The following is a 17367-nucleotide window of genomic DNA, read 5'->3' on the forward strand; positions in this document are numbered from 1 at the left end:
ACCACCGTCTAACAAAGGTAAACATTTCAATCAAATAAAGACAAAGTAATTTGACCTAGACACACTGTACACACCACGTCCGCCCGCGCCGTGAAGCTTCTGCGAGTCATCTGGAATGTATTTGCAGCAGGAGCACTCTGCCAGCCCGCGGCCCGGCGTCAGAGCCTGCTCGTCTAAAGACAGCACTTTCCTCCAGACCCAATTAAGGCCGAGAGGCGGAGGGGCCCTGGCCGCGGAGGTCATCCGGCCCATGGGGGGAGCCCCGCGCTAGGGCAGCGGTGGCGGCTTTCTCCTTCCAGGGTGGATGAGCCCATCGTTGTCAAATTAGAGAGACCTCATGTCACAATGTCAGAGAACAAGAGCCCGCGGCCGGTGAGAAGGAGCACTGGAGAAAACCTTCAGAAATGACCAATCGCTCCGGGGCCAACAACAGTGTCGCAACTTTACTTGGCTTCCCCGCCGTGGGAGAGTGTTCCAACGCTGTGTTTATCAGCTCAGAGGATGGAAGAAAACAACAAGAAGAGTCCTTGTATCACTTGTAATAGTGAAAACTTGCATCCTGTGTATTCAAGATTGCCTGCATGTGTGCGTGTGTACGTGTGTGTTTGTGTGTGTGTGTGCGTGCGTGTGTGTGTATTTGAGGGTGCTTGCATGCGTGTTTGTGTGTGCATGCGTGTGTGCGTGCGTGCGTGCGTGCGTGCGTGCGTGCGTGCGTGTGTGTGTGTGTGTGTGTGAATACATGTATGCATGAAATGAGTACAGGGTGATGTTAACTACAGTCTTATCTGGATCTAGATTGCTACTTGCTGCAAACAGTTCAAGTGGAAAGGACTCTTCTCCTCTCCTGGTAGACATCCTCCCTCCCTGGCCATCCATGCAGCACAGAGAGAAGGAGGAGGATGGGGAGGGAGGAGCAAGACTCTCGGCAGACAACTTGCGTGACAAAAACATGGCTCTAATGACATGCTCGAGCGTTTGTTTTTCGATGAAGAGCCTTAAAAGCTGATCGTGAGGGGCGGAGTTGGCCCCTGGGGGCCATTCCTTTAAAAGGTATAAAATGAGGGTTCTGCCTCTGGGGTGTCTCTCAATCAAAACAATCACAAGGACGTAGTTTGATGACCCGGACGGATGTAGCTTACGTTATATGGTGGATTCAGTCGTTGGGTAGCCCTGTCCTGTTATTCGTGGTCAAAACAAAGACCCTAAAACAACCTCAGTTGAACGTTGTTGTCAAGTCTAACCGTTAAGGTACGCTGTAGCTCGGTTGCTGGCATGAGCCACTAAACCAAACATAGAGCAAAGGTCTAGTTGTTTTTTTCGATCATTTCATTATTAAATGTTGATCAATTAGAAGTGTGAAGCTCAATCTCTTGCCAAGGGGCTTTAGAAGAAGGGGGATCGGGGGGGAGGGACGACGTCCCAGGAGCTCGTCTTGTCTGAGGACAGGTCAGCTCTTCTCGGCGTTGTGTCGCAGCTGAATTAAACAGGAGATTCATTCAGGATCGGCCGGCTGCCCGTCATCAGAGAACACTGTTAGCGCTGGCCTGACATTTACAGGAGGGCCGGGCAAGTGTCTTATCAGCCCGCTCCAGAGTGGCCGTAAGTGATTGAGTGTGTGGGAGTGTGTGTGTGTGTGCATGCATGAATGAATCTGTTTGCGTGCGTCTGGCTGTGTGTGCGTGTGCATGTCATTTAGTGCTATAGCAACTTTACAGATAGAAACATTGTTTAGCGTGCATGTATGTGTGCGTGTGTGTGCATGCATGAATTAATGCGTTTGTGTGTGTGTGTGTGTGTGCGTATACGTGTGCATTTGTGTGTGTGTCTGTGTGCATGCGTGTGTTTGTGTGTGTGTGTGTATGTGCGAATTTATGCGTTTGTGTGTGAGTGTGCGTGTGAGAATTTATGCGTTTGTGTGTGAGTGTGCGTGTGTGTGTATGAATTTCTGAACATTCCACAGTCCATGAGTGGCTAGGGGATGCTAGCTCTAGTGAGCGTATAATGCGTGACGGTAATGAGGCCCTGCTACTGTTATCTTTAGCATCGCTACTTACCGCAGCGGGAACATTCAAATTAAAGATGGCGGCTTTATCTGTTGGTGCTGTCGGTCGCTTCAGCGCTCGCTGGCTTCCACCACAATTACATGCATTCAAACACCCACATCTTCTCACTCACACACACACACACACACACACACACACACACACACACACACACACACACAATCAGCATGATGCCAAAAACAAGCCTAACAACAGATAAAAGCCAATCCCTGCTATATAAAACGAGTTACAATTCCTGTCTTGGTCTTTTCAAAACATACAAGCAAGCAGTCTGTGAAAGCTCCAGATTAGGGTACTTGACTCCAAGACCAAATCGACCGGCAGATGGTATCTGAATGTATCCGTAGGTCGCTTTGGATCCCATAATGAGGAAATAGTAAACAAGTATTCATGCCGTTTGGAACATGCCGGTAGGTTTTTAAGAGAACAATGCCTTGATTGGCTGGATGCCGCTTTGCCTCTCACCCTTCAACTGATTGGCTCCAGCTCCTCTTCATCCAATCACATCAATCAGGACATGCCTCATACCGCCCAGCAGACAATGCTAGTATTAAACTGGTATTGTTCAGCAGATTACCAGCTGCTCTCAGGTCTATAAACACGTACAGAGAGACAGGGCCAACTAACCACTTGTAGCTCGACAAAGGTTATTGGAATTGGGTTGTAAAGCCGGCCACACGCCGGTGCCGAAGCGCAGCGGTGCGCGTTTCACGCAAGTCAAAAGCCGCCCCTAGCACCAATAGGAAGCTAGGGGCGCTGCAGCACCGTTGGGATATGTTTTGAAAGAAGCAGATCAACAAACATAGTCGGTATAGGCTACCATAACGTCATACCAGTTGTTTTATGACTACATATATGGCCCTGATGACCATGATCCTCTCATTGTGCTTACTTTATGTACGGTCAGGCACTTTATTTACTTTCATTGCTCACTATTTTTGCACCGTGGAATTATTCATCTGGTGCATCAACCATCTCCATATGTACAGGACCTTGTATCAAGTCGTGATGAACCAAACAGCTTTAAGAAAGCACTTACAGGGGCGGTGACGCTATAGGGAACAGAACAGTGGCGTGAAGCCTATGGGCGGCGCGGCGTGGGCTGGGCTGGTGCGTCCGGAGTAATGGGGGGCGTTCTTTTTGACGCGGTGTGTGGTGGCCTTAAGTCTGGACTGGATGTTGAAGATGACACACACACGCACACACGCACTCACACACACACACACACACACACACACACACACACATATATATATAGATCACACACGCAAACACATACACACGCACAGACACATAAAAAGATCACACTCATACACACACACACACACACACACACACACACACACACACACTCACAGCAGAAATCATAAGATCATGCCCCCCTCTCCTACCAGTCTAACCTCCCCCAGCCCTCCATAGCCCCCCCCCCCCCCCTTGACCCCAACACCCCCCCCCCCCCCTAGATCTTACGCCTTTTCAAGCCTCATGTCAGCCGTGTTGTCTCCTCCCTCCCCTCCCTTGGCATCCTGGTGACGGTCGCCAGTAGCAACGCCTTGTCCGGGCGTATTCCCTGACTCAGTGTGTGTGTGTGTGTGTGTGTGTGTGTGTGTGTGTGTGTGTGTGTGGGGGGGGGGGGGGGGGGGGGGGGGGGTGCGGGGGTAGTCCTCCTCAGTAGGCTGACAGTGCGGGGGCTGATGTGCCCGGACAGCCTGAGTCATGTGACCGCGCCCGCTCCTCTGGCTTACCGCCTGTCTCATCACCTCAACGCCGCCTCACAAATGAACCGCGACAACTGCCCGCCGCGCACACGTGTGTGTGTAAATGGTTGTGTGTGTGCGTGCGTGTGTGTGTGCGGGAGGGCGACTGATAGTTATATAGCGTGTGTATGTGTGAGAGTTAGTATGTGTGTGTGTTTGTAATTGTGTGTAGTTTTGTTTCTTTGCATGTATGAGTCTTTTGTGTATGCGTGTGTGTGTGTGTGTGTGTGTGTGTGTGTGTGTGTGTGTGTGTGTGTGTGTGTGTGTGTGTGTGTGTGTGTGTGTGAGTGATTGTATGATGGTGCCCACGGACAGCAATTGTTGTGTTAGCATTGGTGTGTGAGTTATTTGTGGGTGTCTTTGCATGCTTGCAAGTTTTTCATGTGTGTGTATGAATGATTGTGTGTGTGTGTGTGTGTTTGGGTCTTTGTTTGTGTATCTATATGGGTGTGTGTGTGCGCTCGTATGCCCTTGCTCCAGTGTCACCATGAGATGCCAGAGTTCAGCATCGCAGCAGATTTAGCAGGAGTTATCATCCATGGTGTCGGCTCGCATCTGAGCCACTCCAGCGGCGGCAGACAGCAGCGGTTCGGGAAGACACTCCCATCGCGCACGGCTCTGCTCTCAATGTGTAACCATCACCGATGCAATTACCCTCTCTGTTAGGTCAAGCAACGCGGCAAAACACCAGCCGCAACGCGATACGATTGATACGATTAATTAGAGCGCAGAAGGAAGAATCGTCCCGTTGTGATACAGTAAAAGAAGGAAAAGAAACCATAAACAATTCAGAAAAAAAAAGAAATTGAGCGTTTGGAAGTGAGTTGTCTAATGTCTTCCTCAGATTAAACCCGAAGTTCAATTTTAAGAAGCTAAAGGGGTTTCTACGAACGATTAAACATGGTGTACCAGCTTAAATGATTACCACAAAAACGCCAATTGTCAACATCCTGTGTTTCCACGGCCAATAAGCTCATTGGGAACGGCACACTCTGTTCCTCTGGGAAACACATGGTGCTGAGAAATCAAAGCACTCCTTCCACCCAACGGCCCTCGCAGACGACCAACGCAGCACACACCACAACATCCTGCCGTACATTACAGCCCGGAGCACGGCTGAGCAGCCAGAAGCCGTCAACTGCACTCAGTGAGCACAAGTGAAGCTACGGCTGCTACCACAATGACACCAACCCCGGTGTGCAGAGACGCTGTGCGTGAAATCGCCCAGCGTCTCCTCACAGCGATTCCCCCCCCGCGGGGTCTCAGCCTGAAAGGGCCCTGACTTCACCCACCTTGATCCCATTGAAAAACACGCCAGGGAACAAGGGGGTTTGTGGCTCCAAACCATCCGCCAACCCTTCCTCCAAACAACGGCTTCCAGGGCCCGCCGATGGAGGGGCGATGCCCAGGGCTGGGGGGGGGTACCGGGTCCGTTGTGGTGCGGCTGCTACTGACGTTTGACTGGCCATGGGTTACTGTGAGTCCAAAAGAGGAGTTATACGGTAAGGACGGAATGATTGACTTAGGTACAACAAAATACAGTATCAGTTCTCAACATAGTTCAGGACTAGTTCAGGCCAGCTCCACTGGCAAAACCCAACGGGTATTTATTAAACAGGCTCAAAAACAGGCAATTGATCAATTCATGTGTATTTAGAGCATGATAAATAAAGTGGAGATCATTCTGTGACCTTAGTACACAATCCGAAGCCCAAAAAAATAAATAAAATCTTCTATAAAGTCAACATAAAATGTATGGAGAGAGCTCAAGGAGAGCCGGTACCAGGGCCAGTAGCAGGCCTGAGAGATGTGGTTTGTGTCTCGCTGTGAATCCCTTCCAAACAGACAAGGTTTATATGGAGGTTATAAGATGCTTGACAACTACTTAACAAAGCTTAATGTACCTCAAAAAATTGCTAAAATCGTCAAATTGTACACGGATGAGGGTTACCATGAATGAGAACGATGTGCAAAAGCACAAGAAAATTATTAAAAGCGAAACGCATTTTATGCTCGTTAAGCAAAAACGTTCTATTTTTGTTGCGTTTCCCCTGTGCTGTTGGATTCAACGAATGCACTACTTGTAATGCGAAACAATTTGGATAAAAGCTTCCACCAAATAGCACATAATTTCATCGAATATTTGAAACCTTGTTAACATTTTGAGACAAAAAGTGTGGACACACCGACACCGGTTCTGCCAGCCTGGCTCAACATCAGTGGGCTGTGGTGCGAGATCCACCAGACCCAGTACCAGTAGAACCATGAGGGGGTTGGCTGAGCTCCTCGGCTGGCCAGGGGACAGGGCCTGCTGGCTGGGCAGACAGACCTCTAAGAATAGCCCCCTGCCCATCAACTGCCAATGTGTGGTCAAGTGAATACTGTGACAGTTGGGATGTCTGAGTTTATGATGTCTGTTTATGTGTCTGCTCATGTGTGTGTGAGTGTGTGGATTTGTGTGTGCGTGTTCATGCATGCGTGTTTTTGTCTTTTATACACGGGTTTGTAGATATGTGTGAAAATGTGTGTGAGAGGCATGAACAGAGCTCATTATGGGATGCCCCTTCGTAGGGTTTCCTCCGTGTGCGATGGTGTGTGATATTATTTTCTCTTCCTGCATTATTACCGAAGCTTGTTCGTTCTGTTAACCGTATGTGTGTGTGAAAAAAACTCAGAATGTGTGTGTGTGTGTTTGCAAGTATATCAATTAGTGTATGTTTATGTGCATGCATACAAGTGTGTTTAAGTATGTATGTCTATAAGTTTGTCTTTATGTACATGTGTGTGTGTGCGTGAGAAGGCATCTCCGGCTGGCTTGGCCCCCCTGATCCCCTGGTCACCACGCATCACTTCATCACCTCCTTCCACCCAGATCAGAGCACCGACCTCTGATGAAGAACCTCTTTTCATCATCTTTCTCAAGCTCTACAAAGCCAGGGGGAGATCTCTCCCCCATGCTACTCCTTATCAGGCTTTTTGTCCCTCTGGCTGTAAGGGGAGGGGGGGAGGGAAGAGTCCCTGTTGTAGTGGGTGACCCTTAAAACGGTGCAACGTGTTTGATTATTAGTCTGAGACAGCAGTTAACTACAATTCTCAGCAGGAGGTGAGGTTTATAATATTCAACAGTTATAATATAATGTCAAAGACGTCTGTGTAATGTGTGGCGGATGCTTTTACCTTAAGTAAGGCTCATACCGTCTGGTAATACCACTTTGTACAAAGAAGTAGCGCTGCACAGATTCCCTGTAAACATTAGGATTGACACTATATTTAGTGGGGTGATGCGTTTTGGGGAGGGGTGGAGGAGTGAAGATACCTTTGGGAGGGACTGTGCATTTCTATGTCTTATAATAGTGGCCATAAACACAGTTTTATGGTAATAGGCTACCGCTTATTTTGTATAGGTCTTTTTGGGCGGTTGGCCAAATCGTACATGTTGCAGGGTCTACAAAGTAATCTCCATTCATTAAATATACCAACTTGGTGGATACTTATTGCTTTCAATACAACAGACATTCTGAGCAGGTGGCCGCTAGTGTAAAATACAACCCCTGACTCCGGCACTGTTAATGCCCGGCTCTAGGTGCTGAGCTACAACAGGACCACAAACCCTTCACAGCCAAGCAACCAAATACATCCTTCAGAAAGCACTAGCTCTGGGATCAATTGCTTAAATAAGAAGCAACATTATTGGATCAAGAAGGATGACGGCCTAATTGTTTTACCAGAATAATAACTTTTAATTATCAAACACAGTATGCACACCAGACATGTCAATTTTCAGCTTCAGGTGTGTCCTAGGTGAAGTGTTGAAAATAAATGGTGTTAAAAACACAAGACTTACAAGTGAAGGTGTTGCAGTTTAACAAAGTGATGGATATAAATACAACTTCTGTTAAATCCTACAGCTTCGTCATACATTAATTTGTCACATTTAGTTTTGTGTTCACAATCCTTGTCGTCATATTACAGATAATAAAATAGAATTACTTAGTGTTTATATTTATACTATACACTGACTTTCCAAGGCATATTCATTGACATGAATAATATCGGAAGTACGTCTAAACCAAATAGTGATTCTGACGGTGGTTTATGACTGTGAAATCAATCAAATAGTTTCTGCATAGCATAGCAACGATTATCATTTTGCAAAATATATATTCTTTACAATAATCTTCAATTAAAAATCTCTTACTCTTTTCCGATTATTTCACTAAAGCCTTTCGTTTATTGTTATAATCATTAAGGTCAGAGATACTTGGGACTGCATTAACGGGACCTAAAACACTGAAAGCCAAGCCCAGAGACAGCAGCCAACCAACCCAGGCTGCTGTCCGACTGCCGTTTCTGATCACTACCAACTGGGCCAATCAGAAAACCCCAGCTGCAGTAGCCAGTGTTTGGCCAGCGGGGGTCCTATCTATTCCAGTGGTTCTAACCGTTTAGGTTGCTCTTCGAGGCTGAACTACTGCGTAGCCCGTAGGAGGCATGCGAGTGACGCTCCAATGTCACCGAACCATCGTGACTCAGTGCAGGTGAGAAACGTGACGCTAGTGACGCTAAACTAAGTCCTCTGAACCGAGCGCGTAGCAGCATGGTGGGGCGACCTCGACGAACCCCCGGACTATCCCGCAGACGTTGCTCCGCCCCCTCCCCCGACCCCCCCCCCCCCCCACACACACACACACACACACCTCCCGCTACGACGCCAGCAGCTTGGCGGCGTACAGCAGCGCCCCGCCGAGGCCCGCGGCGGTCGCCATGGCGACCACGCGGACCGGCAGGAACTCCATGGAGTCCTCCAGCTTGGTGTGCAGCCGCAGCACCTGGCGGTGGGTGTCCTCGCGACCGCCCGAGTTCTCGATCACGTGCTTGGCCAGCCCGCGCTTCTCGTTCAGGGGCATCTGGGCGGCCACGCGCTGCTCCGCCTGCTCCTGGTCGAGCCCGTTGCGCTGCATGAGGCGGGACAGCTGGGTGGCCGGGTCGCTGGAGGGTAGGGTGGGGGTGGAGGTTAAGGGGATGGGTCTTGTGTGTGAGGACCATCCAGATGTTTAGGTTGGTGTTTCACGTTGAATATCAGGCTGGGCACTGGGGGGAGGAATTGATGTCCATATATGGGCGCAACCTTAAGTGGTATTAAGAACTCCATCCAATCATAGTACACATTGAGGTGACGCTCTTGGCGTTGGAGGTAGAGCAAACACGTCTCCCCTGAGAGAAGCGTTTCGTTAAGATCTCTGCACGTCGTTATTCCGTCAAATTTGATCTAACATTTTTGATCGAAATTCTACAAGCTCCTTGCTTCGTCTCGATCTGAAACTCCCCCTCTCTCTAGCACTGATTGGTCCCATCGTTTTGTAATAACAAGACAGAGCATTAAGAACTGTTGCATTTGATATAGCCTGAATAACGATGTTAAGGGAACAGAAATGTGCACAGAAGACTTACTATCATCTGGATTAGTAAGTCTTCTGTGCCGGTAGTATGATTTACAAATTAAGATGGTATATATCTATATACACACTATGAGTTAATAAAATACTGTAATTAATGTCAATATTACAGAGAGTTGGGGTAGACAATATTTACAGTATGTGCTAAACTACATTATTGACCACCAAGTGTAACGCCACTTGTCATGTGATCAAAGGGAATGTAAAGTAGTCTTATGTAAGCTCATGTTACACAATGTACGGCAGCTTTACGTAGCGTGAGGTAGTGGTGAACTCACCAGTAGACCACCACGGTGTGGTGGAGGAACTGCGTGAGCCGACGGGTCTCAAAGAGCAGGGGGACGTCCAGAACCACGTAGCGGTAGCCTGAGGAGAGGAGGTCAGAGCAGAGATAACAGGAGAAGGCAGGACAATAGACGACAAGATGAGAGAGGTATAAACCCCAACATCATAAACAAAAACAAGCATATCTATATTTTGCCATTCAAATAATTTCCACACCCATTGTAGCACTGTACTGAGTCCGAGGACTTCTTCAACTTGTATTTACGGGCGCTAGCCGTATCATTCCAGTGTCCAACTTTTATTTTGCAGTAGCACACCTCTCAGGAAGTAGAAGACGATCTGCTTGAGCATGGCTCTGTGGATCTCCGGGTGGGTGATGGAGTCGAGCAGCTTCCTCTTCTCGGCGTCGGCGAAGATGATGTGGCCGAGCTTCTCCCGGTCGATCTCGCCGCTCTCCAGCAGCACCTCGGGTCCAAAGTGGCGGACGATGCGACGGTAGGCGGCGCTGTCGCGCTCCACCACTGGGCCACACGAGCACAAGCACCGAGGAGTCACAACACTGCTTCATTGTTATAGTACATCATCCTAGCTGTCACTTTATTTTGGTAATATTCACACCATAACTTTCAAGTCAAGATGAACTGAACAGCAGCATGGTTGCTTGTGATAAGGTTGGAGTAAGAACATGGAGCTTGGTGCTTTAGAATGGATAACGAACGAGAGAGTGTATGGTGGAAGAGAGAGCGAGGGGCGAGAGAGAGGGATGGGTAGTAGGGGAAAGCGGGATAGAGGCAGCACAGCACTGCCGTGTGGTTCAGAAGGACCCACCTCTCCTGGCCACCAGGTCAGCGTCTATGATGGGGCAGCCCAGCTCCCGGAGCATAGCGGAGACGGTGCTTTTCCCCGAGGAGATGCCCCCCGTGAGGCCCACCAGGAACATGGTCCTGGGGTCAGAGGGGTGGCCGTAGAGACATGTTAACATCCATGAAGTTCCACATTTACGTGTTTGTTTTATTAAAACCTCAGTCATCTATGCTGTGCAAGGAAAGATGTCGACAAATAACATGGTCAAATGGCCAAATGCAATTCTTCAGAAGAAACACACATTTAATGAAATGTTTAGAAGGAACCACACATTGAAAACTGGTGAGGGAAATAACAGGATTTAAAACTAGATTTTTTAAGAATTGTCACCTTCATTTTTATGTAGTAGCATGAACACATGCACAAGTACTGACAAAATAGCTAAACTTAACACAAAATCCTAGTAGAGAAAACATCTATATATTTCTCTCTAGGGACTAGTTCCACTAACTATAAACTATGTTTACACGCCATCTGCTGGAACCACAGGACAAGACATTATAATTACCTCACTGTTGCCATAATGTCAATCAGGTCAACAGATAAATAGATACTACAATGCACTGATTTTCAGCAAACAATTTAATTTAAATCAGAATAAATATATTTTTTGTTGAGTCATCGCTTTGTAAACGATAATGACGCAGGTGCAAACGAATAAGGACGTTGCGACCTCTAGTTTCACAAGAAATCAACGTTTGGCATTTATGAGCAACTTCAATCAGCAACATAACCTTACATCACTTTGAACATGTAACACTTCAGGCTTGAGAGAAAAATTTGTCAAACATGACAAACGTTGATTTTTGTGACACTTAACGCATGTACAAATAGTATGACCCAAGATGTAGGTAGAAGTGTAAAATCTGTGAGTTTACCGCAATTAGATGAGAAAAAGATGAGAGCAATTTTAATGAATGAGTACTCAAGCGAGTAAGAGGTCGCCCTCGCTGGTAATAATGACGTATTTCTGCACCTTATAAAACGTGGGATTGTCCGGAATTCAGTTGATATTATAAGGGAAATGCGTGTAGACCCAGTATGAAAGGGATGATAATCAGTTTAAAATATTAACACAATAATAAACTAAGAAGGTACAAATGGTTCAAGTCAACAAGACTATTTTTAACTACTGTCGTCCTCTCTACCACCGAAGACGTAAAATGGATAAAATGCGTTAAGCCAAAACTGGACGCATGTCAGGGTATTACATTTAAAAACACTTAAAAAACGAAACTATAAACGGTAACGTTAATGATAAACAACATAAAGAAACTACTTACGGACAGCCAAATTTCTCAGATTGACGGGTGCACCGGTAAAAAGCTTCCGACCTTTTCTGGTAGGTCCTAGCAGAAGTCGACTATGGTTCCTATCATTTGTTGTAAAAAATAAATGTGCCCAAACGTTCAACAAAGTAATACATCGGAAATAAATACTGTGAAAATCACTGGCCAAACAACAAATGTGTTTATTTTTATAAATAAAATACAATGGTATTGCATAAAATAGTAAAGGAAAGTCCATGATGGTAAATCAAAACATCGGCTTTGTACATTTCAATTCATAGTTTCGTCGTGGAAGGTTGTGCTGAATCATGGAAATGTTTGGATCTCTTGCCCCTGTGGACCGTTTCTCCTCCGTTCTCCCCGTCATCACGCTCCAGACGACCTCTCTTCACAAAGTGGTCGATCCTGGCCTCCAGGCTCTCACAGCACGGCCGCTCCAGCAGCGGCTTGTAGTTCTTCATTCTGGAACCTTCCACCAGCCAGCAGCTCTTAGACGACTCCGCGCCTGGGGAAGGAGATGGACAGGTCTTATAATAATTATCATATGGTAGAATTGTTATACTACCGTAGAAGATATTGTAGGACCATCTAATCTCTGGGAAAATTACAGAGAATAGTGAATAGGATGAAATTAGGTGTAAACCCAACCTCTGAATCTAACTTCACAGTCTTGTAATGCACCATAAAAAGGCACAAAATATATACATTACACATATACACCAGCCTCATGAATGTTAAAATACTAGGACCAATCAGCGCTGGGGAGAGAGAGTGTCAGTTCATGATGAACAAGGAGCACCGCAGTTTGTAGAATTAAAAAAACGTTAGTTGTTTTAGTTTAATTGTAGCAGTCTAAACCATTTTATCCACGATGGACAGAATTACAATGTTAAAAGATAAGCAGAAATCTGCACAAAAGGCTATCCTCAGCTCAGAGGAGAATTTGTTTTTGCTTTACCTCCGACTCAATTCGGCGATTATACAGAGAGCAAGAGCATCCCTCTGATTGGCTGGAGTTGATTAACAACATAAAGCCTGATTTGGAAATAAATTACGCCCCAGGCCAGATTGGTATTCATTGCCAAACGCAAATGAGAATATCTTGCTATATATATATATATATATATATATATATATATATATATATATATATATATATAAAACATTATACAAAGAATGCAACAAAACATCAGCCAACTGAAACTTACAACTGCATTCAAGGTTTTGAATGAAGACACAAAAAGCCTCAGCATACAACAGCGATTCAAACCTATCACGTCAATCGCGTTAAACGGTGAATTGGGCGAAGGGGGGGCCGTACCCATGGCCTCCAGGCCGCGGAGCATCCCGCGGTACACGTGCGTCTCCACGGCGCTGCGGGCCCACTGCTGCTGCAGCGCGGCGCTGGCACAGTGCAGCTCGGCGCCGCCGCCCCGCCAGGCCAGGCCCGGGAAGTCACAGCCGTACAGCACCAGGGGGAAGTCCACCGCCATGCTGGGGAGGGCGCAGCACAGCAGGGTCAACAGGAGCGGGGGAAACAACCCCGACCCCTTGTTCCCTCTGAAGCCACGAAGGCTGCAGGCGCACACGTATAACCCTTTAACCCAGTGGCTCATCACTGTGGGTAGTGGCAGGGGACCAATCAGATCTCAGATCACAGCTCCAGATCCCGCAGGAAAGCTGTGAAGATCACAGCAGACCCCTCACATCCTGCCAACTGCCTCTTTAACCGTCTACCCTCTGGACGGCGATGTAGGGCCATCATGACAAAAACCTCACGTCACCTCAATAGCTTTTTTCCACAAGCAATAGCCCTCATAAACAGCCCTTGCACATCAGCTTTATGGCTCCTCTCAGCACTTTACTTTATTTACTTTATTTATTTAACAATTCTATTATTGCACTACCTCCATGGTCATACTGGTACTTTCTTGTATTGTTGTTCTGTCTTGTCCCTTTGTTCTGTTCTATGTTCTATTTGTAATGCTCCAGCCTGCATGGAGAATACCATTCAAAATTCCTAGTACCTGTGTACATGGCGAAATAAAGAAAATTGAATTGAATTGAAGCCTGCATCGATACAGAGACTGTAGAAACGTTTAGCTGATTACAAATTGAAAATGCATATGAAAGATTAATTTCCACGTTCCAAACAAATGCAGCACTACACAAATAAGCAAAACAGCAAAGATGCACTACAGAGTACCGAAGACGGGAAACATTATCCCAGCGCTGGGGGTATGATATGAAAGCTGCCTTTGCCACAGTTTGCCTCATCTTTAATGGTTTGGAAACGAAGAAAACCTGGCCATTCTCCCACCCCCACAAAGAAAACATTGTATAACTTAGGCTTCCCCTTCTAGAAGCCAGGCAATGTTGTGGTATCCCTCATTTAGCAAACCCATCATCATAATGGAGCAACCCGCTGTTACACAATTATCACGCCAGAACGACTCAACTATTATGACGACGTCGGCTAAATGTCTATCGAGGATTCCCCCCTCGTTTCATGTCATCATTAGTATCTTTGCAACCTGAAAAGGGGAATGCTGTATAATGAACTTGAAGTTTCATGAAGTTCACTATGAAGTTTATAGTGAACAGTTAATTATCTAATTTGAGATCAAATGTGACAATATATTACTTATTCTACTGCACATAATATTTAGCGGGTCCCGGGCGAGAATTAACTATGCATGAAATAAACATAAAAAACACTGGTTTAACATCAACTAAAGGCCTCAGGACTTTTCTTACATTCAAAGCTAAGACTACCTGTATTGGGGTTTCCGCGGGTTACTGCCAACGTCCAACAGCTGGTTGATGATCTCTGGGCTCTCCAGTTTCTGACCAATCAGGAGCAGAAGAGCCATCATGCAGCGCACCTGTGGGGTGGGGACAAGGTGACTGACAGATGTTGACAGGAGCTTGCCCATTCCTTCTGGAATGTTCCAATAAAGCAGTTTGAGCTACCAGACAGTCAAGCTGCTCTGAAAACAAAGTCGTTATACTCTTGATAACTTGCATCTTTCAACATGATCTTGTTTATTTGGTTAATCTAACCCTAACCCTTTCATAATGAAGCATGATCAATTCGTGATACCTGGTGATAGAGGAACGCCAGTCCTTTGATCTCGAATATGAAGAGTTCATAGGGGTCATTGGGGTCACGGGGGGCCTGGGGGTCTTCAGGGTGGCCGCTGGCGTTCTCTTCGAAAGGCCTGATGGTTGCGGCGAGGATGGTCCTCTGAAACTGCAGCACGCCATTTCCCACGTCCATCTTGCACACGTTCCGGAAGTCGTGTGTCCCCACAAACCTGCCAAGATGGAGGCCGCTTAAAATGCATGTCTGTGTGGAGGCTCATACCATCACCACAGGACCTCTGTCGTAACAACTGAACACGTCCAAAGAAAACTAATTTAGAAATGACTCAGCGTAATAATACATTATTAATGGTATATATAAATAGTAAATACATAAATAGTGATGCTGTTCCATGCTGTGTACAGGAAGGCACCAACTCCGCCGATATGGGTCCAAACTTTTTAAATGGTAAATACTGAGCAGTGAGCACTGTTCTGATCCATTGCTTTCGACAGTATGGAGGTAGTTTGAGGCCTTCACAACATAATAGCTGAGTCTTTTTTAACATAGTTTCTAATCATTACTGTTATTCATTTGAGGATAATACCCTACACTAGCATAACAACCTGGTATCAGAATGGTTTTGTTTGCCAGATTCACTCTCTTTTAACATGTGCCCGTGGGGGAGACTCTACCCACCTCTGTGCCGCTTCCGCCATCAGCTCAACATCCAGCGGGCCGCGAGGGAAGTAGTAGCGGTATGTGCGCGACTGGCAGTCAAAGCGTGCGCTGAATCCGTCGGCCGCCGGCGCCCAGTCCAGCACCCGTATGTCCTGCGGCAGAACACGGTTCAGCATCTTCAGGTAATCAAGCTCCGACCCGGCGGGGGCGCTGTTCTTGGCGGGGGTCCCGGTCTTGGGGTAGGTCCCGCTGGGCGTCTTGTCCGGGAGCGTGACGCCCAACCCAGGGCTGAACAGGGAGGAGCGCAGGTCTATGGTGATCACCTGCCGGGAGAGAAGTACCTTGAAGACAACTGAACCATCCACCAGACCTCTGCACCGTGGTAGCCGGTGAGGTAAACGTTCAGGCACAACCTGACATTACCCAGAATGAGCAGGTGTGACACACTCACAAACACTAAGTGAGCGCAGGTAAACAGTGAATGCTTAAGGTGCTACACAAATTATTCAATTAAATCAGACTCTCTTGAAAATAACCTGTCCCTATAAAATCCTAATAAAGCCCGCTGTGTTACCATCCACCCCCCAGACCACCCAGCCTAGTAGACGCTGACCAAACTAGAAGGCGCTGAAGCCCTAGCCTTGTGGACCCTGACCTGGGAGAAGGCGCTGAAGCCCTAGCCTTGTGGACACTGACCTGGGAGAAGGCGCTGACGCCCTTGTCGGTGCGACCACAGCGTTGGTAGTTGGATGTCTGGCGGTCCTGGATCAGACGTGTCTTCAGCAGCGCCTCGAACAGCCTGGCCTCCACCGTTTTGTCAGTATTCTCCTGGACGGCAAAGCCCTGGTACTCCCAACCGAGGTAGGCGATCCTCAGTGCCACATGACGCCGAGGATGGAAGGAGAAGTCAAACGGACGCTGTTTACTGTGTTTTTTGGTCTTTTTACTGCTGATGGTCACACCGGGTTTTGACTCGGTCTGACCGTCGAGCGTTTCTGGTGTGGTCTTCTTATTCACGTCATCTTCTTCTCTGCACCCATTATTCATTCTGAGCTGATTCTTCAACCTCTCGACCTCCTCCTCCAGATATTTAACTCTCTGGAGCAGCTCGTCCGACATTGTGCCTGCAATGAACAGAAACGGGAAAGCGCAATGAGCAACCTAGTTTCAACTTGGGGTATATTATGTTTCTTAATTTACTTGTTTGCCTTGCAATTTCCTTCCATTCAATACAGCAAAAATATTGAACTAAATTAAACTTATGCCAGGTACACGTAAGTCAGCAGACTGATGCAGACCAGTGTTTAATTTAGAATTATGTATGATTGCATTCTATCAGACCGTTGTAGGAGACACATTAAGAGAGTTACATTACCTTTTATTTAAAGGGAAAATATTGGAGAAAGACAAGCTGTTGTGGATCCCTAAAGAGTCTGCGAAGGCATGTCTACTCTGCTGCTAGCATGCCGCTGCACTCCGGTGGTCGGACAGATATCGAGGGCGGATCTACTTCCGGTAGAAAGTGCTGGGAGTAGTAGTTTAAAATAAACTCAACTCGCACTGCTGCCTACAAATTAAACAGATAGAATGAGTGTTCAAGTAGTAGTATGTAGTAGTTGTAGAAGCAGTATTAGTAGATCTACTTGAAATGGTTTTGGTCACACTAGTGTTAGAATCAAAAGTAGTATAGTATAGTAGTATAGTATAATAGTATAAGTTGTTGTTAATACCAGTTGTAGTATTTTGAGCAGTATAGGATTGTAGTATTAGTAGCAGTAGCCTAGTTGTTTTTATTTTAGGCCTTATTATTAGTGGGCTACCATCCTACTAATAGTACAAGTTGTTATAGTAGCATCAAAAGTATAAGTAGCTGCAACCTTACTAATA

The 17367-nt window shown here is 46.6% G+C and overlaps 2 protein-coding genes across 4 annotated transcripts; both read right to left on the minus strand.

Annotated features, from left to right (window-relative positions):
* Positions 1–7533: 7533 nt before the first annotated feature.
* dcakd (dephospho-CoA kinase domain containing) lies at positions 7534–11784 on the minus strand. Of its 3 annotated transcripts, none has more exons than XM_060036457.1 (5): positions 11709–11784; positions 10390–10505; positions 9879–10082; positions 9555–9642; positions 7534–8809 (listed from the first exon to the last, which is right to left on the minus strand). In XM_060036457.1, exons 2-5 carry the CDS (start codon positions 10499–10501, stop codon positions 8524–8526), a joined length of 690 nt encoding a protein of 229 aa, XP_059892440.1. In that variant the 5' UTR covers positions 10502–10505; positions 11709–11784; the 3' UTR covers positions 7534–8523. The 3 variants fall into 3 exon arrangements, with proteins under 3 accessions (XP_059892440.1, XP_059892439.1, XP_059892441.1); XM_060036456.1 differs by having other exon boundaries at positions 11402–11752; XM_060036458.1 differs by lacking the exon at positions 11709–11784 and adding an exon at positions 11304–11403.
* An 88-nt stretch (positions 11785–11872) lies between these two features.
* pus3 (pseudouridylate synthase 3) lies at positions 11873–16997 on the minus strand. The gene is made up of 7 exons (XM_060036455.1): positions 16856–16997; positions 16177–16604; positions 15499–15803; positions 14818–15031; positions 14490–14599; positions 13036–13208; positions 11873–12219 (listed from the first exon to the last, which is right to left on the minus strand). The coding sequence occupies exons 2-7, from the start codon at positions 16597–16599 to the stop codon at positions 11990–11992; spliced, it is 1455 nt and encodes a 484-aa protein (XP_059892438.1). The 5' UTR covers positions 16600–16604; positions 16856–16997; the 3' UTR covers positions 11873–11989.
* Between the last annotated feature and the right edge of the window lie 370 nt (positions 16998–17367).

The sequence above is a fragment of the Gadus macrocephalus genome, chromosome 18, assembly GCF_031168955.1.
Source record: "Gadus macrocephalus chromosome 18, ASM3116895v1".
NCBI classification, from domain to species: Eukaryota; Metazoa; Chordata; class Actinopteri; order Gadiformes; family Gadidae; genus Gadus; species Gadus macrocephalus.

Coding starts and splice junctions, on each gene's coding strand:
- dcakd (XM_060036457.1), bottom strand. CDS start 10,501: ATGTTCCTGGTGGGCCTCACGGGGGGCATCTCCTCGGGGAAAAGCACC. Junction 9,643..9,878: donor CGTCTTCTACTTCCTGAGAG/GTGTGCTACTGC, acceptor TCCTCTCCTCAG/GCTACCGCTACGTGGTTCTG. Junction 8,810..9,554: donor CACACCGTGGTGGTCTACTG/GTGAGTTCACCA, acceptor CCTACCCTCCAG/CGACCCGGCCACCCAGCTGT.
- pus3 (XM_060036455.1), bottom strand. CDS start 16,599: ATGTCGGACGAGCTGCTCCAGAGAGTTAAATATCTGGAGGAGGAGGTC. Junction 15,032..15,498: donor ATGGCGGAAGCGGCACAGAG/GTGGGTAGAGTC, acceptor CCATCTTGGCAG/GTTTGTGGGGACACACGACT. Junction 14,600..14,817: donor TGGCGTTCCTCTATCACCAG/GTATCACGAATT, acceptor CCCACCCCACAG/GTGCGCTGCATGATGGCTCT.